Source organism: Ascidiella aspersa, chromosome 7 (genome assembly GCF_963924565.1).
Source record: "Ascidiella aspersa chromosome 7, kaAscAspe10.2, whole genome shotgun sequence".
Taxonomy (NCBI): Eukaryota; Metazoa; Chordata; class Ascidiacea; order Phlebobranchia; family Ascidiidae; genus Ascidiella; species Ascidiella aspersa.
This window is the reverse complement of record NC_139453.1, coordinates 29,996,771-30,016,684: the sequence shown is the minus strand read 5'-3', so window position 1 is coordinate 30,016,684 and position 19,914 is coordinate 29,996,771. Positions and strand designations below refer to the sequence as shown.

Sequence of the window (19,914 nt, the reverse complement as noted above, 5' to 3'; positions counted from 1 at the left end):
TTTAAAACGATAAATAACCACTCAATAGTGTGTTGTATGCTCACCCAGTGAGCCAGGCAAATAGGCCAATGGGAAAAAAATTGACGCTGGCCTAGAATCCTACCACAGCGTTAAAACAATTATTAAAGCAACGCTTACAATTTGGGTTAAGGTGTCTGTTAGTGTTTGGGTGAGAGTGCGTCTTTTTATATTGCTTAGCCAAACTCAAATGCGAACCCAAATAGTGTTTGTAGTGGCAGGATTAATGAAATTGTACTACCATTAAAACCCATACACTAACCCCAACCCTAACCCAAATCAATGTATTTTCAATGATGGGTGTATATGTACCCGAGCGATCCCGGTAAATAAGTCATTTCTGGTAGGTACATCTAATCTAGACGGGTACCAGCTTGAAAAGTTCGGCCGCGGTTGAACTCTCGTAGCCGCGCTGTTCGTGAAAATGCGTCTAGGCCGCTAAAAAATTAATTAAACACGCTAAACTTTAGGAGCGCGTATAGTTTTCGGTAGTAATTTATTTGGAGCCGCTCAAGTTATAGAAGTAACTGTATAACGACCGCGACAATTTTAGCATCATCTTTTTTACATTTTACCCTGCATAAACATCTCCACATTCTGGAGCAGGTGGATTTCCTGTTTGGCTTTAAGCAAATTGAGGTTAAGACAATGACCGAATCTCTTCAAACAGAAACACACGGTGAAATTACACGGCAATCTGTACATATTTAAATCCGCAAAAAATACTTAATTTTTTTTTGGCTAGTTTAAGCGTAAGTTTAAAAGCGTGCCATAGAAGGTTACTCTACATTTAAACTGGCGATTTTGCCGAGAAACAAAACTAGCGATTCCTAATTAAACCTTTTTGTTACCAAAACTTAATTGGCGTGTAAATTAGCACTGACAAACTTCTAAGTCGCAACAGTTATCGATCAGTTGCAAATAACTAGCTTAACACAACTATAAGCACGTGTTTTTATAGGGCGGTATGTTACGCCTTTTTTACTCGCCGGGCGACCGGCTTGCGTAATACATTCTACGACAAACTACTCGTTTTGCGTGGGAGTGGTTTTTGGTTTCGTTGAAAATCCTAATTTCTAATCATCATACCTAGCTATGTTGATTCCAGATGCCCCCGTTTTACTCAGAAACAAGTAACATAACCCGTCTGTTATTTTGTAAAACTTTACAGAAACAAACGGTGCTTTGGGAAATAATGGCTGGAGGTTGAAGTTTAAAGTAGAATGAATATCAAAGCTTACAAACAAGTTAGTAGCATTTTGTGGACGTTTCGAACAACATCGTTGTTCGTTTAAAACATTTTTGAATAAGAACTTATAGCAAACGTTCATAAAATCTACCAACTTTCGTATAAGTTTTGATATGTATCCATTCCACGTCTAACGTTGCTATATTTTTTCTGGACTAATCTGCTAAAAAGGTTTGACAATGTAACATTTTACCCACATTTATAAATCGTTTTGCAAGCTGAAACAGTTCGCCTAACACCTGACATTTTACCAATGTTAGACAACTCCAAGTTTCCAAAATTGTTTTTAATTTTTCGTTAAATTCAACCATATCGTTTGCACGGGTTGTTCCTCGAAACTTATCAGGGGCGTTGCTCTATATATCGTGCGCAGAAAAAAAATTTGGATTTCCCGTAAAGGCAACATTAAATTCAATTAAATAAAAAAAACGAGTCGGACTAAACTTAACAGAGTAAAAATTAAAATAAAAAAAATCTAATGTTTTGTTTTTTTATATTAGAACCAACGCATTTCGAAAGCTTGGTTGGAGCTTGTTGATCAACGAAATAGCGATGTTTTTCATGAACACGGTAAACGCCTCATCATATCCTGAATAAATTTCTTTCATTGCAATTTTGTCTTTGCTTTTCACTGGTGGATTTATTTCTGCCACTGGAGGCGTTGAGGATTGTTGTGCCTTAAAATGGCCTTAAAGCCTGTGTTGAAGCAAAATGTTCTAAATTGCCAATCTTGTTGTTCAAAAGATAGAATGATTTCTGATTTGTTTGTATTGATAAGCTCGAAAACCAAACTATACTTTATAAATAATAGGAAACAAATAACTACTATTCCTAAACTTGAGATGGGTGGAGAAAAACAATCGTCTTTGCCTTATGATACAAAATCTCAAGTTGACATTCAAATATAGCAAAACCCTACATCATAACTTCGTTTTAAATGTGCCAATTTATTGATTCTATTTTACTTTCAAAGCCACTTGCCACCTAATCAAAACACAAAACGCAGCGCAATATTTGGAAATTGAAGGGATTGCTAAAAGAAAAATAATACTTAAAAAAGTGTTATTTTTAGGTATTAATAAATATTAATTGGAATAAGCATTAAGTATTCGAATGCAGAACAATCACAAACAAAAACCACTATTGGATTTTGCAGAAAGGACGCACAAAGGTATTACGCCCTGAAATAGCTGTTTTGTCGACACAGCTCTGCGCAAAAACAACTTGGTGACGTCGAACTGGCGTGTTGTGGGCGTTGCTTGCCTCCGGTTGCGCCATCCGTTAGTACCAGTAGGGGAATACCCATCTGGGATTTTCGGCTTGATGCTGCAAAGCTAAAGGCTGCTGCATTCAAAATTGCGCAACTTTTAAATCGTAGCTATTTTTTGCAAAAGAAAAACGAGCTTGGCCGATTAGATAAGAAGTAAATAGTAGCCAGGCGTTTTTTTCTAGTTTGGATTTGGCGATTGCTGAGAAAGTTTGAATTGGACCATCGTACTTACAATCATACATACCTAAATTTATAAAAGATATTGTTAGCTACGAGTTTCGCTACCCATTAACAATGCCCGTAGTCCGCTCGAAAACCCAAATGAGGCATAACTCGTTTGTTTGCAAGTCAATTCGACTCTGGAATAGTCTCCCGGCGAAATTACGGGCTGAATCTTCAGTTTCAATATTTAAAAAAAATATTAAACGTCATTTTTTTCTATAAATCGACCAATACACACCACCTTTACGGAAAGAATCCTAAAATTACTGCTGTCCGTTGCATGTTGAGATTAGGCCACAGTCCACTGAATATAACATATACGTTTCGTACTTGTTTTTGCGGGGCTTCTGAAACTCCAATACATTTGTTTTTTGAGTGTCCAGTGGACACTGTCCACTATTAACCGCCGAAAGGTCCGTTTTAATGAGCGCAATTTGTTCTCTGTTAGTCGATAATTCTGTAATGTCACCGACTGCGTTGTATTCTTTGTTTCATGCTACTTTGTTGAATTACATTCTGTTCGGACATGCTGATTTAATTTGCTCTGAATCTCTCCTTTTATTTAACGCTGTGCGTGTCTTTTTGTTAGCTTCTCGTAGATTTTGATGCAAATTCTTTCCAGTGTCCAGTATTAATTTATTACGTGTTGTTCCTTAAAATTGTTTGTTACTCGCTGTAATTGGTGTCGCGACAAAAGGTTTTCTTCAGTCGTAAGACTGCCACCTGATTGTCGTTAAATCAATAAAAAAAAAAAAAAAAAAAAATTTATGTGTTTTTTCGAACATATAGCAACCAGTAATCAGGCAAAATTGATCTGCCTGCTAAGTAGTAGTTGTTGCAGTATTTATCCAATTAAAGTCTACTATTTGTTATGTAAAAATCCGTTCTAATGTTTAAAAGAAAATGGCCGCCAACGATATGCTTTCCAAGCAGTCTGTCGTAACAGAGCCCTTTGTCACGTCAGTTAGATCCTTTTGTTCGGTTGCAATCAGATTTCATAATACACAATGGGTCTTTAGAAATCGTAGGCCTTAAGTTTCATCTAACTCTTATTTCCGCTGACAATGGAAGAACAAGACAAAGTATAGTTAAGCCAAGTCACCTTTACATCCGAACAATAAAAACATGTTTCCCTTCATAAGACCAAAGTTGAATCACGATGTCGTGTTTTTATGACGTCACCATGCATGACTAGGCGTACCTTTATTTACGTAGTTTTGCACGTACACGCGGTGGTCTGACACAAAAAGCGTTGTAATAAGGCAGAATTGCGCAAGTAACTAGGCAAATGTGGAAGAAAAATCCAACTGTTTATAAATGTTTGACGCAACGCAACTTTTGTATTCGTTTCTTTCTGATTTAAAAATAATGCACTTGAAATACGGTTCCTACAAAATGACGTTGTAATCAGGTTAGTTTTAATGACTTAGTTCTAGTAAAGCCGTTAGAAATATTTAGCAAGTCAAGTCATTGGCAACAAGGTCTTGAACTGTTAACTATTTGATCGGAAACTAGGCCTACAACAACGGGTAATGTTTGTAAAGTAAACACTTAACTTTAAAACCACAACCATCTGCAATAAAACATTTTTTTTTTTTTGGTCCGTCTGCAATAAAACATTTTTGTCACATCAGTGGGCTACTATATATAAAATGAAATTCACTACAACTCTAGTTGCGACCAGTATTGGCACACAGCAAAGAAAAACCTAAAAACATACATTGATGACCTTTAAGGGTGAGAAAATAGTCTAAACCCTAAAAAATGGTTGGCCATGGTGGTTATTAGAATTTCAATAACATTAATTTGTGGATGTTTTAAAGCATGAGCATGTATAGCTTGGTGGTTTTAGCTTAAACAATATACTTCGTAAGTCTGAACTTTTACCTTGCTCTTCATATAAACGTCAGTAAGAATGTATTTTAATTACTCGTAACAGTCGCAGTAAAACGAACTTGCCCGCGTGGCCTTGGAATTGCTCTCGCGTTCCCCAGTGTAAGAGCCCCTGGCCTACAAGAAGGCCAGTGAGTTCTTGCGCGAGAAAAAGAGCTGCGTTTCTATATGGTTGGCTACATCCACAGCGCTGTTCGTTTGTATACGAGGCTTTATGTGCACCACGCTCAACAAATGTAGGCAGTCGAGATAATCATAGCCCTACAATACCATGAAGCCGTGCTGCCAATCCTGCCTTATTAAAGATCTTTTATGCATGTAAGCACTCTCACAAATTTCCTTGTTTTTGTTTTTCATGGTTTTAATAAATTTATAATCAGTGCTTTTTATTCGTCGCCTTCGAAATCGTCCCAAACCCATCCAAGCTGTTGCCAGTAAAAATCTGCAATCTGCTTGCAAAGGTAAGTTAAGCTGACGTAACATCATCTTATCGCTTTATTGTGTTTTGTAGATAGGCCTAGAAACAGAAATAGGTTATTTTGTTGTTTTATAATGATTAAGCCGCTGTCATTTTACAGCGTCGCAAAAACTTCCTAAAATAGATGTTTGTTTAACGAGGTGATTTAATTAGGTTGCTACTAACTAGAAAAAGTGGCGGTTCAGGGGGCACTATACTTTTGTCCACTTTACCTGTGTAAATATAACAAACTAATGGTTTAACCCGTTCAAGGCAAGAGATTCAAGCTTTGTTTTAAATGAAAAGTATAAGCAAAAATAAAGATTTTACACGTGGCTTTAACCCAATTTGCACACAAGTTCTACAGCATTCCATGCCCCCATACAAAACCAGCCTGCTAAAAAATGACACGTTCATTGTAGGCATGCTTTCGTAAGCCTGGTGGTACCCACTGGTTATACATGCATACTTACGATTGCCTATAGCGGTAGCCTTTGGATGACTGCGATGTTACTTGCGTCAACTTTTTTTCCACGAAAAACAATTGTACGACTGCGACATTGTTTATATGACTGTATCGTGATGAGCACGCTGATGTAAATTTGGTGCGTCTGTTAATGAAAAAGCGAACTGTTGTGAACCAATCGAACACACTTTGTGTAAATGAAAGTTGAACGTTTGTGACTGTCGGTGTATGTGACATGTTGATTGGTTGATTGTGAAGTTATTTTGGCGTGGTACCTCTGTGGTGTATTGGTTTTTACTGAGTAGCTTTTTTGCAAAAAGCCGCAATGTCAAAAGCTGTTTTGGCTGCGACCCAAATGTCTGTTTTACGTACTTTAATTTAAGCTGAAAACAATAACACAAATAAGACAACAGCATAAAAAATGAACTTTAAATTATGTAATAAGAATATAAGCCCATACAGAAGTAGTAATCGTTTTGTTAATGTTTGGAATAACTCTTAATTCATTTATTGAAAATGCATAAAGAGTTATTCGAAACGTTCACAAAACCCTACCTATACTTCTGTATGGGCTTTGATATTCTTATTACGTCTTACTACAACCTCCAACCATAATGCTCCAAACTTTAAATGAATTTCGCCAGTCTTTTTCATTGTGTTCTATATTTTATCCTAGGTTGGAGCAATCATGCCCACGGCCAACTAAAACCAACATGTTAATTGTTACCTATTGCAGTTGCCGACCCCTGTTTTGGCTCGCTGGCTACCCATAGTTTGTTCGAGACTGAAGTAAAACTTTAAACATGTAACGTTTAGCTACAAAACCCGAAACATCGCAAAATACGTATATACACGAAGTCCGGGTTCCTGTTATGCTTATCGACACACATATGTGCCTTTAAAAGCTGAAGATATGCGTGATATAACACTTCGACAGCACAACTAACAATAATAATTTGAAAAATCTATTTTGAAACACCAAAGATCCCATAAACAAAAAATGTTTAAAAAAAAATTCCCAAAGGTTTTATTTATTAACGAACTTGCTTTTGTCTTTTTTCATCCTAAAAAGGATCCCATTTTTTTTTTATTTACCGACTGTCTTCATTTATGACAAAGTCCGATGTTGGGGGTTTCGGACGGGGGTGGAACGGGTGGACGTAACATATCTTGTATCCACATATAGTTTATGCGCTAACTATTGCTAAACTCTAGTAATTTTTTACATGTTTTTTATTGTGAAAATCATTACATGGTGGCGATATTTCATTCCAAAATACGTCATTGTCACTAAAAATCGACAAATTAACATAATGCTTCGGCGTATTGCAATTTTGTGACACTTACTGTTATGCATTTTAGAATGACGAAGCAGCGTTTTATTTCGTTACATGTTATAATTTTAAGACAAAAAAATTACGCTGAAAACTTTTCTGCGCGTTGATTAAGTTTAATGGCGAAGTTTTCGATGTTGTAGAATATTTTAATAATTTGACAATTTTCGGTGCGAAATGCAATAAACGGTTTGTGGAGCAATATATCGCTAATAGGATTAAAGAGCATCTAGGAAGAAACGTAGGAAACACGCAGTAGTTTTTCGCGGAATTTGCAATATTAAACTTTGTGCATTTTACCGCACAGTCAAATCCAAACTGTGCTGTTTAATTTGCTCTTCACAACATCTATTTTTATTTGGCGCTAGGCTATTTGCTAACTTTGCCAACTTTGTCCACATTAATAAAAATTTATTTTTTATTGCTTTTTCAGTTAAATTTGAATGGGAAGTAGTTAACGCAAAGTTAAACATCGGCTTTTTAACTGAATTAAATGATGTTTAAACAAGCATGTAGCCTATTGTGTTAACCCATGCGTAAGCCCAAAGACTTTTCGTTTGCAGCATTTGCAAAGCATTTTAGGATATATTTCCATTTCTTCCAACGCTTTTCACATTTGCGTGGGCGAGATACAAAATTGCTGTGGTGCTTTTATTCAGGGGATTCCCCAAAGGGACACTGTTTTACAGCTTGTTCAGCTCGTGACGTGAAACCGCTTATATGCTCAAATAGCCCAACGACCTACGTCTGTAACAACAAGCCTATAATGTGAACAAAATTTAAACCAGTGTTTTTCCTTACCTTGCGGACTCCTCAATGTTTAAAACAGCGGAAATTGGCATTTTAAGGTACAATAAGTTACACTAACATTCAGTTCATTAACACGCTAACACGCTTTTGCGAGCATGTGCCTGTGGATATGTTAGACGTCACCATTCTTATCGCCTTTTACTTGCGCCTGTGCTTTTACGTGCATTTTAATTGTTTTCATTTATACTTTGACCTGATGAAGCACGGTTGTGCGAAAGCTTGTCGAGAATCAAATACAATTTGTCTTTATACAGTGCCACCTGATTTCTCTATTTAGAATTAGGACAAATACGGCAATATACAAAGAATTCAGTTCATTACACGTGCTAACTATACTTACTAAACACAAGCTGTCAAAAAATGTATTAACATTTAAATTATTAAGCAAAATAATCTCTTGAGTGAATCTTGGGAGTGATATGTTTGACAGCTTACAAAGTAAAGGATATTATGTGAACCCCCTCAAACCTTTTACACCCCCAGGGGTCTGCAGACCCGCGTTGAAAAAATTATTGTCCGGCATGACGTTTTAGAGCTATCCAGGGTAAATTGAGAAAATCCATCATACAACAGGAACCGACTGTATTTCATAATTTATGGCCGCCAAAGATTTACGCTCAAATTCTGCAATATACGCCAGAAAAGCTGTTTTTTATTGTGAAATCATTACATGGTGACGATATTTAATTCCGGATTACGTCATTGTCAGACTAAAAATCGACAAATTAACATAATGCTTCGGCGTCACAGCAAAATAATCTAGCAAAGCTAGCAATTCAGGTCAGACACATTAACCAGATCTTAAAAAGATATATATATATTTCGCCAACTAAGGCATCGTCATGCTTCGGCGTATTGCAATTTTGTGACACTTACTGTTTTGCATTTTTAGAATGACAAAGCAGCGTTTTATTTCGTCAGACTGTTTAAAAATGCAACGTTGTTGCAATGAAGTTGTACAATTTTTTTAATCGATTTTCGATTGATAACTTTTTCTTATTTAGTCCAATAATTTGATTTAAGTGCGATGGTTGACAAATACCTGATTTTCTGTCGTTAAATACTTAGTAATGCCAAATTTTGTATGGGATTAATTTCTCGCCAAATGTACAGTTGATCAAATTCTCAGGCTTCGTTAAATTTAAATTTCACATTTTAGGTGTTTAAACTAAAGACACCAATCGTTAGAATTGGCTTCATCTCATGGCTGTATATATAACAGGGGTTTTATTCCATTTAAAAATACCCCTAGAGTCATTGCTGTCACACCCATAGATAAAATGGAGTTTAAATTTAGAAATGGCGTTCACAATCTAAACGGTTTGTGATTGGTTGATTTGGCGCCACGCCTTCGCAATCTCTTTGCAAAGAAAATAAACTCTGTAAGTTCATAGACATAATAAAACAAAGCTATAGGCTACATAGCACTGCAAACCGCCTCTGGATTATAAATCTCAAATTTATCCAAATAACTAAATTCAAATAGAAAACGAATATAAACCTTAATAAATATGCTGTTGCTGCCAGGCATTGTCAAATTGTCCATCCGCCAACAAAGAACAATTTCGCAGCTGATAAAGTATACGGTTTGGGCGCTACAGTTTATATTTAAAGCCTGTCGCCACAGTTCATATTTTTGGTATTTTGTTCATTGTTATGGCGTCATACATAGACTTTGACATTGGTTTTGCTAAAATATCGCCTATTGTTATGTACAGGGATGAACGTATGATATATGAAAGTTATTTTCGGTTGGTCTGAATTGCCATTTGCGTTAGCTGTTGCGTAAATTCAAAATATACATGAACTAATGCTAATCTCTAAGGCATTTTATTTAGTTCGTCGCCACAAGCTAAAATAAAAAGATAGAAATATATCAAAATCGATCTTAACTAGTTTAATCGCTATTTCAATTTATCAGCAAAAAAATGTAATATAGTTTTGGAAAATTTAGGGAAAAAATGGAAATAGAAATTTCAACAAATTTTGTATGGTTAGAAAAACATTTTAAGTGTTTCATCAACCTCATTACAACCAGTTTAGTCAAAAAACGTATCTCAGCAGTTCCAAGCACTTTATTAACGTGTGACTTTTCTGCATTCCATATCCAGCCATAGCTAGTCAGTGCTGTGGAAGGCTTGGAGAGCAAACATTGGCTACGTAAGCATGTAGGTCAAACTGTAATTTGTAATTCTCGCAAATCAACTCAAACTGCAGTGTAGTTTTGTTTTAGGGTGAATTGGAAATTTGCAAATCAGTCAGTTTGGAAACATTCCAAAACTCCAAAACAACGCAAAAAGAAAAAGACCAAAACATTCACAGCACAACGTAAAGTGTATGTACACTTTAAATCATTTTAAATAGGTCTATATGTCATACTAATTTCACATTTTCCAACGACGTAGTATAGTAAAACAAATATATTTATTTGTTAAAAAGTTTTGCCTTATTTCAAAGTTAATTTAATTTTACCTCTACCGTGCAGCTGACTGGAAGGTCCATCGGACCCATCGCTGCTCCGGTTGTATCGCGCATCAATTTGTTTCTTGTCATAGCCTACTTTGTGTATTTTTAATTTCAGCGCCAACGGAAAAATAAACATTACTTACTTACACATAGCCATTCATGAAAATATTGTTTGAGATTACCATTTTGCCAAAAAATAATAATAATTCATTTTCTTAACAGAAATTCTTTCCTTTATTTTAAATGAATTGTCGCTTTTTCTGAAAGCTCTGGTAAAAAAGCTAAATGCCTGCGTTGTACAAAATGCGCTACGAAGTATTTAATCATCAATATTTCGTGCTTTTGTATTTTAAGTTGAAATTTATTTACAGATCAACTTTTCCCAAAAGAGTGACGATGAAGCTGAGCTTTGATCGCAAGTTACGTTTACTTTTTATTTGCATTTTAAAACTATTGTAACAAAACTTGTGTGTTTTCTTTGTCAGATGGAGGGTTGGAATCGTTGCGAGAAAAAAACAAGACAACCGATGTTTTGTAACGTTTTGATTTAGGATAAATTCTAATATGCAAGGGGATTTAATTTCGAAAATAGAAAAAAAATCAATAAATTAACGATAGTGTTCACGGACAATTTAATGCCAATTTGTTTGCTGTTTTTAACCCATTTTATCTTGTTTACCAACTATACCGCTAAGACCTGCTGTTTTACAATATTGCTGATATTCATTCTAAATGTTCAGGTTATACATCTTTTTGCGTTTATCGGAATGCTTTCTTAATAAGTTTAGACCTTTTTGTAGAATATGCTGTTATTCTAAATGTCCAGGTTATAGTTCTTTATCCATTTTTAGGAATGCTTTCTTGATAAATTTGTACGAAAATTACGCGTTTCTTGTTTCGTGTTTTTGATTTACTTTTAATAAAGATACAGGTCGCACCGAAATGAGAAGCCAAGAAATAGAAAACAACATTAAAAAACCGTCCCGGGTGTAACACGAGAAAGCTACAGTAGTTTCATCACAAAATATGGGACAAAGGGGCTGGAGGTTTAAAACAATATTTTTTTTCAAATGTTTTCTGTGCGTAGGTCTACTCGGTCTCAGGTTTGGGATTCTGTTGTTCTCTTTTGTCCAACGTATATTAACATTAATCTGCTTTCACATTCACATGTATTTTTGCAAATACCAAGCCCTCCGGTTTTTTTCAATTCCCATTTTTGTGGAATTATTAGCTCAGGAAAGCAACGATGTTTTGATGTTTGGTGAATGTTAATCGCTGATGCTCGATATTGTTTCCATTGTAGTCTTTCTGTCTGATGTGTCCTCGAGTGAGGTGTACCATACATTGTTCATGGTGACTGAATGGTTGTTTCAGTATGCTTTTGCTGGGTAACTTACGTATGGTTTGTTTGATTGCAAGTATGCATGTTGGCCACAGTTAAACACCATTTCTCACCTTAACTTCCCCTTTACCAAATACAATACCTGAACGGGGCCGATGCCGTATAGTTTCAATAATTGGTAGTTTCCGACGCAATACCAATTATTTTAGATGTTTCACCAAAATCAATACATAGCAGTTATTTCTACCCAAATAGTATTTTTCTTAATCGACCAAAAATTATTCCTGAAGACGTCTATTTTCGTTATTATAGATTTGAACGGTCACCACGCATTTAAACACATTTTTGGGAATTTGAAAAAAAAACCTTTAGCCAAAATTAAAAGCTAAATATAAAAGATGATATCCATTAGTGAAATTAAAATTTAAGACATAGCTTAGAATAATTTGATTTAAAAATGTAAAGTTCAATTATCCCTAAACATAAAAATTATAAAATCTATTTCGTTGAGCGCTATTTTGAAATAGCTAATTTTTCAAATTAGGACTGTAATTCTAAACCAACGTTATAGGCATATCTATACCTTCACTTTACATAGGTTACTTTCGCATACAAAAAAAATAACAAAATACCGGTTCTACCTTCGGCAGTATCTCTAAAAGTTAAACATGTTACCGCAGAGAAATCCTATCTATTATTACCTAAACATAAATTTGCAAACCAGTGTTGTTATTGGTATTTAATTGCATAGATGTTTATCTTTCTCATTTTACGGACGATCGTCATTTTCGTCTTGCAACAACTTTTTCTCACATTACGTCAGCTCAAAATCCGGACCAGTGCTGTATCCCAATTGCCTTCCTCTCACAAACCGGTATGTTCTAGTTTGCGTCAAAATTCTTTGCTGCATAAAGATTGTTTAATTCCGTTGCATGGCCAACTTGGTCTTTTGCTAACGTGTAATTTTAACTGACAATCCCATAAAAGTCTGGATGGGTCATTGTTACTGACACTTCCAAAAAATTGCTTAACTAAAATCTCATTTCATAAAGTCATTTGCTTGAACCGTGACAATGCTTGTTTATAAGTTGTTCCCCGTTGTGCAGTTGGAACAATCAATTCAGCACAGAAAAAGTAAAAAATATTTGCGTTAAAACGATTTTAAATTTGTATTCACTAATCCCGCTAAAAACAGCTTGAAGCTCCATAGTTAATATTTGGGATGATTGGCCCACTGAAAAGTTGCTTTATTAGATGCACAATATTGACAAACTTTGGCATTTTTAGAACCTTATAGTAAGATCTCCTAAAAGGAAACAACATAAATAGGCCTATAACATTTTTATTCACATTCATTAGGAATTAATAAATAAACATTTAACGCAAGACTAACCGACGTAAATTTCTGTAGAATGACATGGTTTCCTAAACAAGTTATCAACTGTTTTTTTTTTTAGATTAAGACAAATTATGCACAAATAACAATATACAAAATGATAAATCCGGTGGTCGGAGCCAGCGAAAGGCCTCAGTGTGGCCACTTAGTCAAGCTGACGCCTACAGGTTTAGGAGTTGCTTAACGAAAAAATGAAATAAAAAATGTTAAATTTTAGCTGCTAAGAAATACAGTCTAAAGCTCCCTATGTAACATTTAGGTTGGTAGGCCCACGGAAGAGGTGCTTTATTTGATTAGCCTACATTTACTAACGAAATTTAAAACAGTAGGCGTCATACTAAAATAGGATGTAACATAAATTTATTATTTATTCGCATTTATTTAGCGAAAAAATAACTGACGTAAATATCTGTAGAATAATGTCCTTCATAAATTATCAACTGTTTTCGTTAGCCAAAGTCAATAACAAAAGTGGCACTTAACATGTGTAATCGACACAAAACATTCTCTCGGTGTATGTGTTTGATTTGCTGCTTGCTTTTGGTGTTTCGGTTGTAGCCACCTTGTGAGTATCATGCCGGTTGTAGCTCTTTAGCGACACTTATCGGTGAATGTAAAAATGTGGCTGTTTGTGTGAATGAATTAAGCTTTGCAAAATGTAGCTTGACGTATATTTTCCTTACACTACTCATGTAAATGCACACAACAGACAAAATCAATAAAAATATGGTTGTTCAAATATGTTATTTATTTCCCTCGAGTTTAAAAAAGCAATCTTATACACAAACAAGAATATACAAAATCAAATGGTAGGAGCTAGCGAACGTCCAAATATGGCCGCCTATAGTCAGCTGAAATCTAGAGGATTATGAATTGCACAACGAAAAAAAAGTAAACAACAAAACAAAGAAAAATCGCAACTAAACGGAAATTATCATTATAAAACATTTTAAGTAATACAAAAAGTAACAATTAGGGTAAAAGAGCAGATGTGCATTGAATTTTACCGACACATAAGGATTGTAAGCTAAATCTAATTAGCGACCAAGCTAGAGGTGATTGCTCTTACTTTGCTAAATTATTAATTTTCTAATGCAATGAATTAAAAGTTGCCTAAACGTTGGAAAATGTGGATTACGATTAAAGGTAAGTTTATAAGCGCAACATTGTATAAGATTTTTATTGAATAATATAACTTAATATGATTGTTTACAGAAAAAACTAGAACCATAAGGTTTAAAGCAGTGGTTCCAACTTTCTCGGTTAGTAGCACACGAATTGAAAAAGTCGCGGTATAAAATCATTCAATTAACTAAACACAGCACTAACCACGCGGAAAGGCATTAGGTTAATATTATCAGATATTTGTTGATTAGTGTGCATTTAAGTCTCATACGCTTGTCTGTAGGCCTGTTTGTACATGTTATATTGATAAGAAAATAAACGTTACAGACAGCACAACACCCAAAAAACAATTAAATTAAGCGATTAAAATACATGACATAATTATCCGACAAAATACATTGGGGAGGGGGGGGGAAGGGAAGCACTGGTAATTTACCTTCCACTTTTGTTGTTTTTGTAGAGAAAACAGTCGAAGCAGCAGCTACCAATGAGTTACGACACCAGCCCAGATCCTCCCACTGAAGAACTCGCAAGAAATGCTGAACAATCTGTTCCAACCCCGAATGAGCCGCCCAAACAAAATCCGGCTTTACCCGGTAAATAAGTATGGCGGATTGATTCAAGATCGTTAGCATTTGGGGCAACAATATTATTTGCACTTTTTGCTGAACCATATGCAATAGATTACATGGGTGCTACAAATAACTTAGCAATTTGACCCCAAATGGAACCACCGTCGGAATAAAGCACAGTTCAAAATAAAACTAAAATGGGACTAATGTTCGGAATAGACCTAAACCCGCCAGAATAGGACCTAAACGTTCTGAATGAAGGTTTAAGCACCGTCTACCTAACTTCAATCCCTCACTCAATTACTAACTCCCCCAATAATTTCCAACTCCAAATTGTTCTGAACCAAACTCGCATATAGGCTAACATAGCTCACCCATAATACCAATAAGAGCAACAGTCCGGTAAAATTAAGCGGTGCCGAAATGCTGAGAAAAAGGTAGCGCTTGCCTATACTACCTCCCTGTTATGTTGGGTGTTATATATTTAGCGTTAAGGTTAATTACACTTTAGATCAGGGGTGTCCAACACACAGCACCAAATGTGGCACGCGACTTCATAAAAATTTCACGCAAGCCCCCCAAAATACTAAAATTGTTATCTAGCCAATAGTCAAAATTGCTAAATTTGTTATTCTGTCAATAAACAAAAATTCGACTAACAATTACTTTTGATAACATTATAGGCTTACTGCAGTGGAGACTAGCATTCAAATATAGGCCTAGCTTGGTGTGAAGAAGTCAATTACAGATTTAATTAAGCAAACCATTTTTTATTGTAAATGGTTTGCTTAATTAAATAAACAACTGTTTTTCATGTGTAAATAAACGTATTCATTATTTTTTTGCAAAAAAGCGCTTTTAAGATTAAAAATAATTAATTACGAAACTTTGGCCATGGAACAAGTTACATGATAAAATTGGCACGCCTGCATGTTTGAGTTGGACACCCTTGCTTTAGATATTGTTGCTTTATAGGACTTGGTGTATTAATAGTTCATAATTGCTCCCGCTTGCGAAGCAGTCTTTTAGTTTAGTGATATCAGTTACGCATTGTTTCCTTAAACAAAACGGCCGTTATCGCTACCCAACATCGAAAGTATTTCTCCAATTATGGCTCAGCCCCACATAATAGGAATTCCATTTATACTTACCTATTGCCTTGCTAAATATTTACTTGATGTGATGTCAAAGCCACTTTACAGACCTGGCCTTTTCTTGACAAAGATCGGAAAAAAAGTTTGGCCTATGAAAATAAGTGATAATATGTTTAGTTACGGGTAAGTAAGACGTCTCTTAAGGCGAGAGCCGGCGGTTGCCTAACTGTCTTACACGCTCCTTATCACACCTGACTCCATGGAGCAGGCGGCAAAAAGAACCTGTCCTTATAACTTCTTTAACTCTATACAGAGTCACTTTACTCAGTTGATATTGCTCGTTGAGTCTTTATTAAAAATTTCAGTACACGCGACAGTGTACCACGGTGATTCAAGCCGCTAGCATTTATAAGCCGTATAAAGTAGAATATATCGCGAAACGCGAAACGCGAAAAACACTCGTTCGGGTGCTGGTCACACCTCAGTGGACAGCGATACGGGTGTAGTGACGTTAAATTAAGCAACGCGGTGTATTAATGCTTGTAAACGCTACATCGAGAAAAATAAATATTTTCAGCATGAGCAATTGGGTGGATTGCACATGGAATTAACAAACGTGAAACTATTTAAGCATTCTATGAGTTAATCACATTTCGCGCCAAATGGGTTTTTCCCAATAAGACACACATGGTTTATCAAACGTTTAAATTTGAATCATGGAGCTCGACGAGAATTCTAATCAATATAAATTCGAGATTCTAACATTACTTAACGGCCCAAAGGATACAGGTAACTTGAAAGGTGGGGATAATTCATTTTTTTAACCATTCAGTCTTCGAAAATAACAACTCGGAAACACATTGAATTGTTATGTTTTGTTTTTAAAACGATTACAAAAATATAGACGTAAATGGTAAATCTGAGCTTTTTTGTAGGAGTTTTAGAACAATCCACAGTTTTGAGCTTTATATTCTAAAAGTTGTGTGAATGTGGCTTAAAAAATTTTAAAATTGTTTCATTTAATTTGCCAGGCTGTTTTCTTTTTTACATAGATTCATGATTTACCCAATCCGTATACATTACTTTTGGTATTCTTCTTTATTTGGGAAATAATTTTATTCAGTTTGGTTTCTGGTCATGATTATATCACAGAGCTTTCCAATGACTTGCCTTAGTGGCTTGTTTTAAGAAAAGAAAATGCTTTAAGCGCTGGTCTAGAATCCTACCACAACAAACAATATTTGGGTTAGGGTGCAGGTTAGCGTTTGGGTAGGTTAAGCAATATTATTAAACAATAATACTTGACCCACCCAAACACCCTAACCCAAATACTGTGCGTTGATTTAATATAATTATTTTAACGCTGTGGTGGTATTTTAGACCATTGTCTTGTTTGTTTTTTACTGTCAAATGTTTTAATAAATTACAAGAGTTTAATAAAATAAAAATACTGGCAGACCAATAAGTTTAGGAAGCTGAACCTGAGAACTCCAATGAGCTGGACAAATATTAGTTTTTTTAATTGATAACTGCATATATATTTAGTCATATAACGGAGTGGACTCCAGCCATAAGACCGAGATAAGAACAATGCCAACGTCATAATAAAACACAATTCGGAATAAGGCCAAAATAGGACTAAAACCTAATGATATTGCTACCGTCTAAATCGGAATAAGTCATAAATCCGTCGGAATAAGACCTAAATGGTCAGAATCAGGCCTAAACAACACTTTAACTAACCCCAAACCCCACCCCTAAGTACATCACTAACTCCCCTAATAATTTCAACACTAACCCATTTTCTAACCCCACCCATTACCCACCAATAACCCCAAACAGGACCGAAAATCCGTTGCCAAAACAGCGACGCCCTGACGGCGCCGGTCAGACTATGGCGTCCAAATCTTGGCACCAAAACGTCCGATGCCAGACAGATGGCCCCCGAACGTCCCATACCCTTTACCCACAGGTTCTGGCGTTATTATGGCCGTTTAGGTCTTCTGATGAATTTAGGACTTATTCCGATGAATTTAGGTCTTATTGTGATGAATTTAGGACTAATTCCGACGAATTTAGGCTTTATTCCGATGAATTTAGGCCTTATTCCGATGAATTTAGGACTAATTCCGTCGAATTTAGGCTTTATTCCGATGAATTTAGGCCATATTCTGATGAATTTAGACCTTACTCTGACAGATTTAGGTCTTATTCAGACGATTTTGATCTTATGCTGTACGGGATATTACTGCGTATTTGGCTGTATTATGTTGTTGGTCTTAATACTATGGTTTTATAGATTATTCTGCTTTCGGTATTTTTGCTTTTTAGGTCTTTTTGTGTGTTCCCAACGGAGTGTTGCTCTTCCAGCAGAATATATAATAGATCGAACGTAAAAACTGACGTTCTAATGCCGATTAGCTATTGCGCGCTCTTACACCAATAAGCGTTGGTGCGAGTTTTTAATCGCACGAATTGTTACTTTTTGATTTATAAGGAATCTGTTTTGCATGTAACGTCAGTATCCTGATGAAGACGTTCTGTATAGCACGTCGAAATGTCGATATATTATATATTCTGCTGGAAGAGCAACACTCCGTTATATATTATGCCTGGCAGCAATAGCTTATTTCATATTTAGTCATGTTTTGTTGTTTCTGTGCGATTTCAGCCTTGTACTGTTAAAATGCAATTGTGAATCAATAAAATTCCCGTTTCTTGCAACAGTGCGTTGTTCACACCAAAAGCACAAATTATATCCTTTGTAGCTTAAACAGGAAGTAATGGAGGATCTAGTTTCAAAAGTTTGTGCCCAGGAAATTATTCGTCAATCAAGCGCCAAAATGCATTGTGAAGTTCAGGATTGCAATGAGAGGGCAGATGCGCTAATTTTATTTTGACATTTTTAAATTGTGTTTTAAAAATTATGCAAGGTTTTGCATGATTTAAGTTCAATAAAACAGGTCACACTAAACTAAGCAATAATTTCAAATCACGCTACAGCTTTGTGTTTATATACGGAAAAAAATTGGCTCACATACTTTTAAAATTCAAATTATAAATTTTGCCGCTAAAATCATTCAACCGGGACAAGGTTTCAATATTTAAGAATACCCTAACATGATACGAAAGAGAACAACTGATCGATTTACTAAATTTAAATGTGGGCCTCACAATAGTTCAACAGGAGATACAATTCGGCAAACTTTAAATAAAAATTAATATAATGCACTTGTCAAATTTCTTGTAGGATTATTAAAACCAGGCATTTTGTTTTCTATTTTTTTGATTAAGGTAGGCAAAAAGGTTTACCAAAAAAATTTATTAAACTATTGATTACAACATACTAAACAAAATTGAAACCTGGAATTTACACACTTGAATCATAATTTACAAATATTAAAGAACTTGGCATTCCTGTTTGTATTTTATTAAATAATTTTAAGATATTAATTTATAAAGTGTTCATCTACAAAGAAGTAATATAAAATTAGCCAGTGTCATTAAAGCAATATTTAATCAAGTTTGCGTCAATAAATCCTTTAATAGGTACTTAAATGGACTTTACATACTGTTATACTATTGTTTAGTGAACAAAGTAATCTTTCACTCTGCCAATAAATTGTAACCTTAACTTCTAATAATTCAAATGGTGTTTAGTTAAAAAAGTCTAACGTTCCGCTAGGATGTAAAATTTATATGTTTTCACAAATTACAATTATTATCAGTATCTTAATTCAAACTATTTATTCTAGAAATTCCAAGAACTTTGATTGTTTATGAAGAACCAATTATATCACTAGATGACTGGAAGCATTTTTATCCGACAAGTCTACTGGATACAGGTAAGAAGCAGTTGCATGTTAAAACCTGAAAAAATATGTCACTCCTGGGTGCTATTCCATATATAAGTTCATCACAAAAAATTATTAATTGAAAAGAATTAACAGATTCGGCATATAACAAAAATTTGCATTTTGCTCAAAATAAAGACATTAATAGTCTAATTCAATCAACTTGTTTGCAGCGGGTATGACCTATGTAGCTTAATATGCCATAGTATTTATAGCGCATTTGACTGAATTTGCTTAACGCAGAGACACAAATATACCTGTTATACAGTGGTCAGCATTATACACTTTAGCCAAATCTCTGAGAAAGGATACATCATGACCTTAAGATTTCAAGCGCTTATTAACG

The 19,914-nt window shown here is 35.1% G+C and overlaps 1 protein-coding gene and 1 long non-coding RNA gene across 2 annotated transcripts; both read left to right on the top strand.

The window, feature by feature from the left end:
• Positions 1-5,095: 5,095 nt before the first annotated feature.
• Positions 5,096-19,588, top strand: LOC146138886 (uncharacterized). Its single transcript, XM_083394723.1, has 4 exons — positions 5,096-5,113; positions 12,279-12,401; positions 14,509-14,644; positions 19,470-19,588. The coding sequence occupies exons 2-4, from the start codon at positions 12,279-12,281 to the stop codon at positions 19,586-19,588; spliced, it is 378 nt and encodes a 125-aa protein (XP_083250849.1). The 5' UTR covers positions 5,096-5,113.
• Positions 9,198-10,885, top strand: LOC146138887 (uncharacterized). The gene is made up of 4 exons (XR_014501410.1): positions 9,198-9,887; positions 9,953-10,054; positions 10,557-10,604; positions 10,671-10,885. It is a non-coding gene; the product is annotated as an uncharacterized LOC146138887 (long non-coding RNA).
• Positions 19,589-19,914: the final 326 nt, after the last annotated feature.

What these genes read in the sequence shown, in the direction of transcription:
- LOC146138886 (XM_083394723.1), top strand. Translation starts at nt 12,279, where the DNA reads ATGTTTATCTTTCTCATTTTACGGACGATCGTCATTTTCGTCTTGCAA. An exon ending in TGCCTTCCTCTCACAAACCG is followed by an intron (nt 12,402 to 14,508) that starts GTATGTTCTAGT and finishes TTGTTTTTGTAG; the next exon opens with AGAAAACAGTCGAAGCAGCA. An exon ending in ACAAAATCCGGCTTTACCCG is followed by an intron (nt 14,645 to 19,469) that starts GTAAATAAGTAT and finishes TATTTATTCTAG; the next exon opens with AAATTCCAAGAACTTTGATT.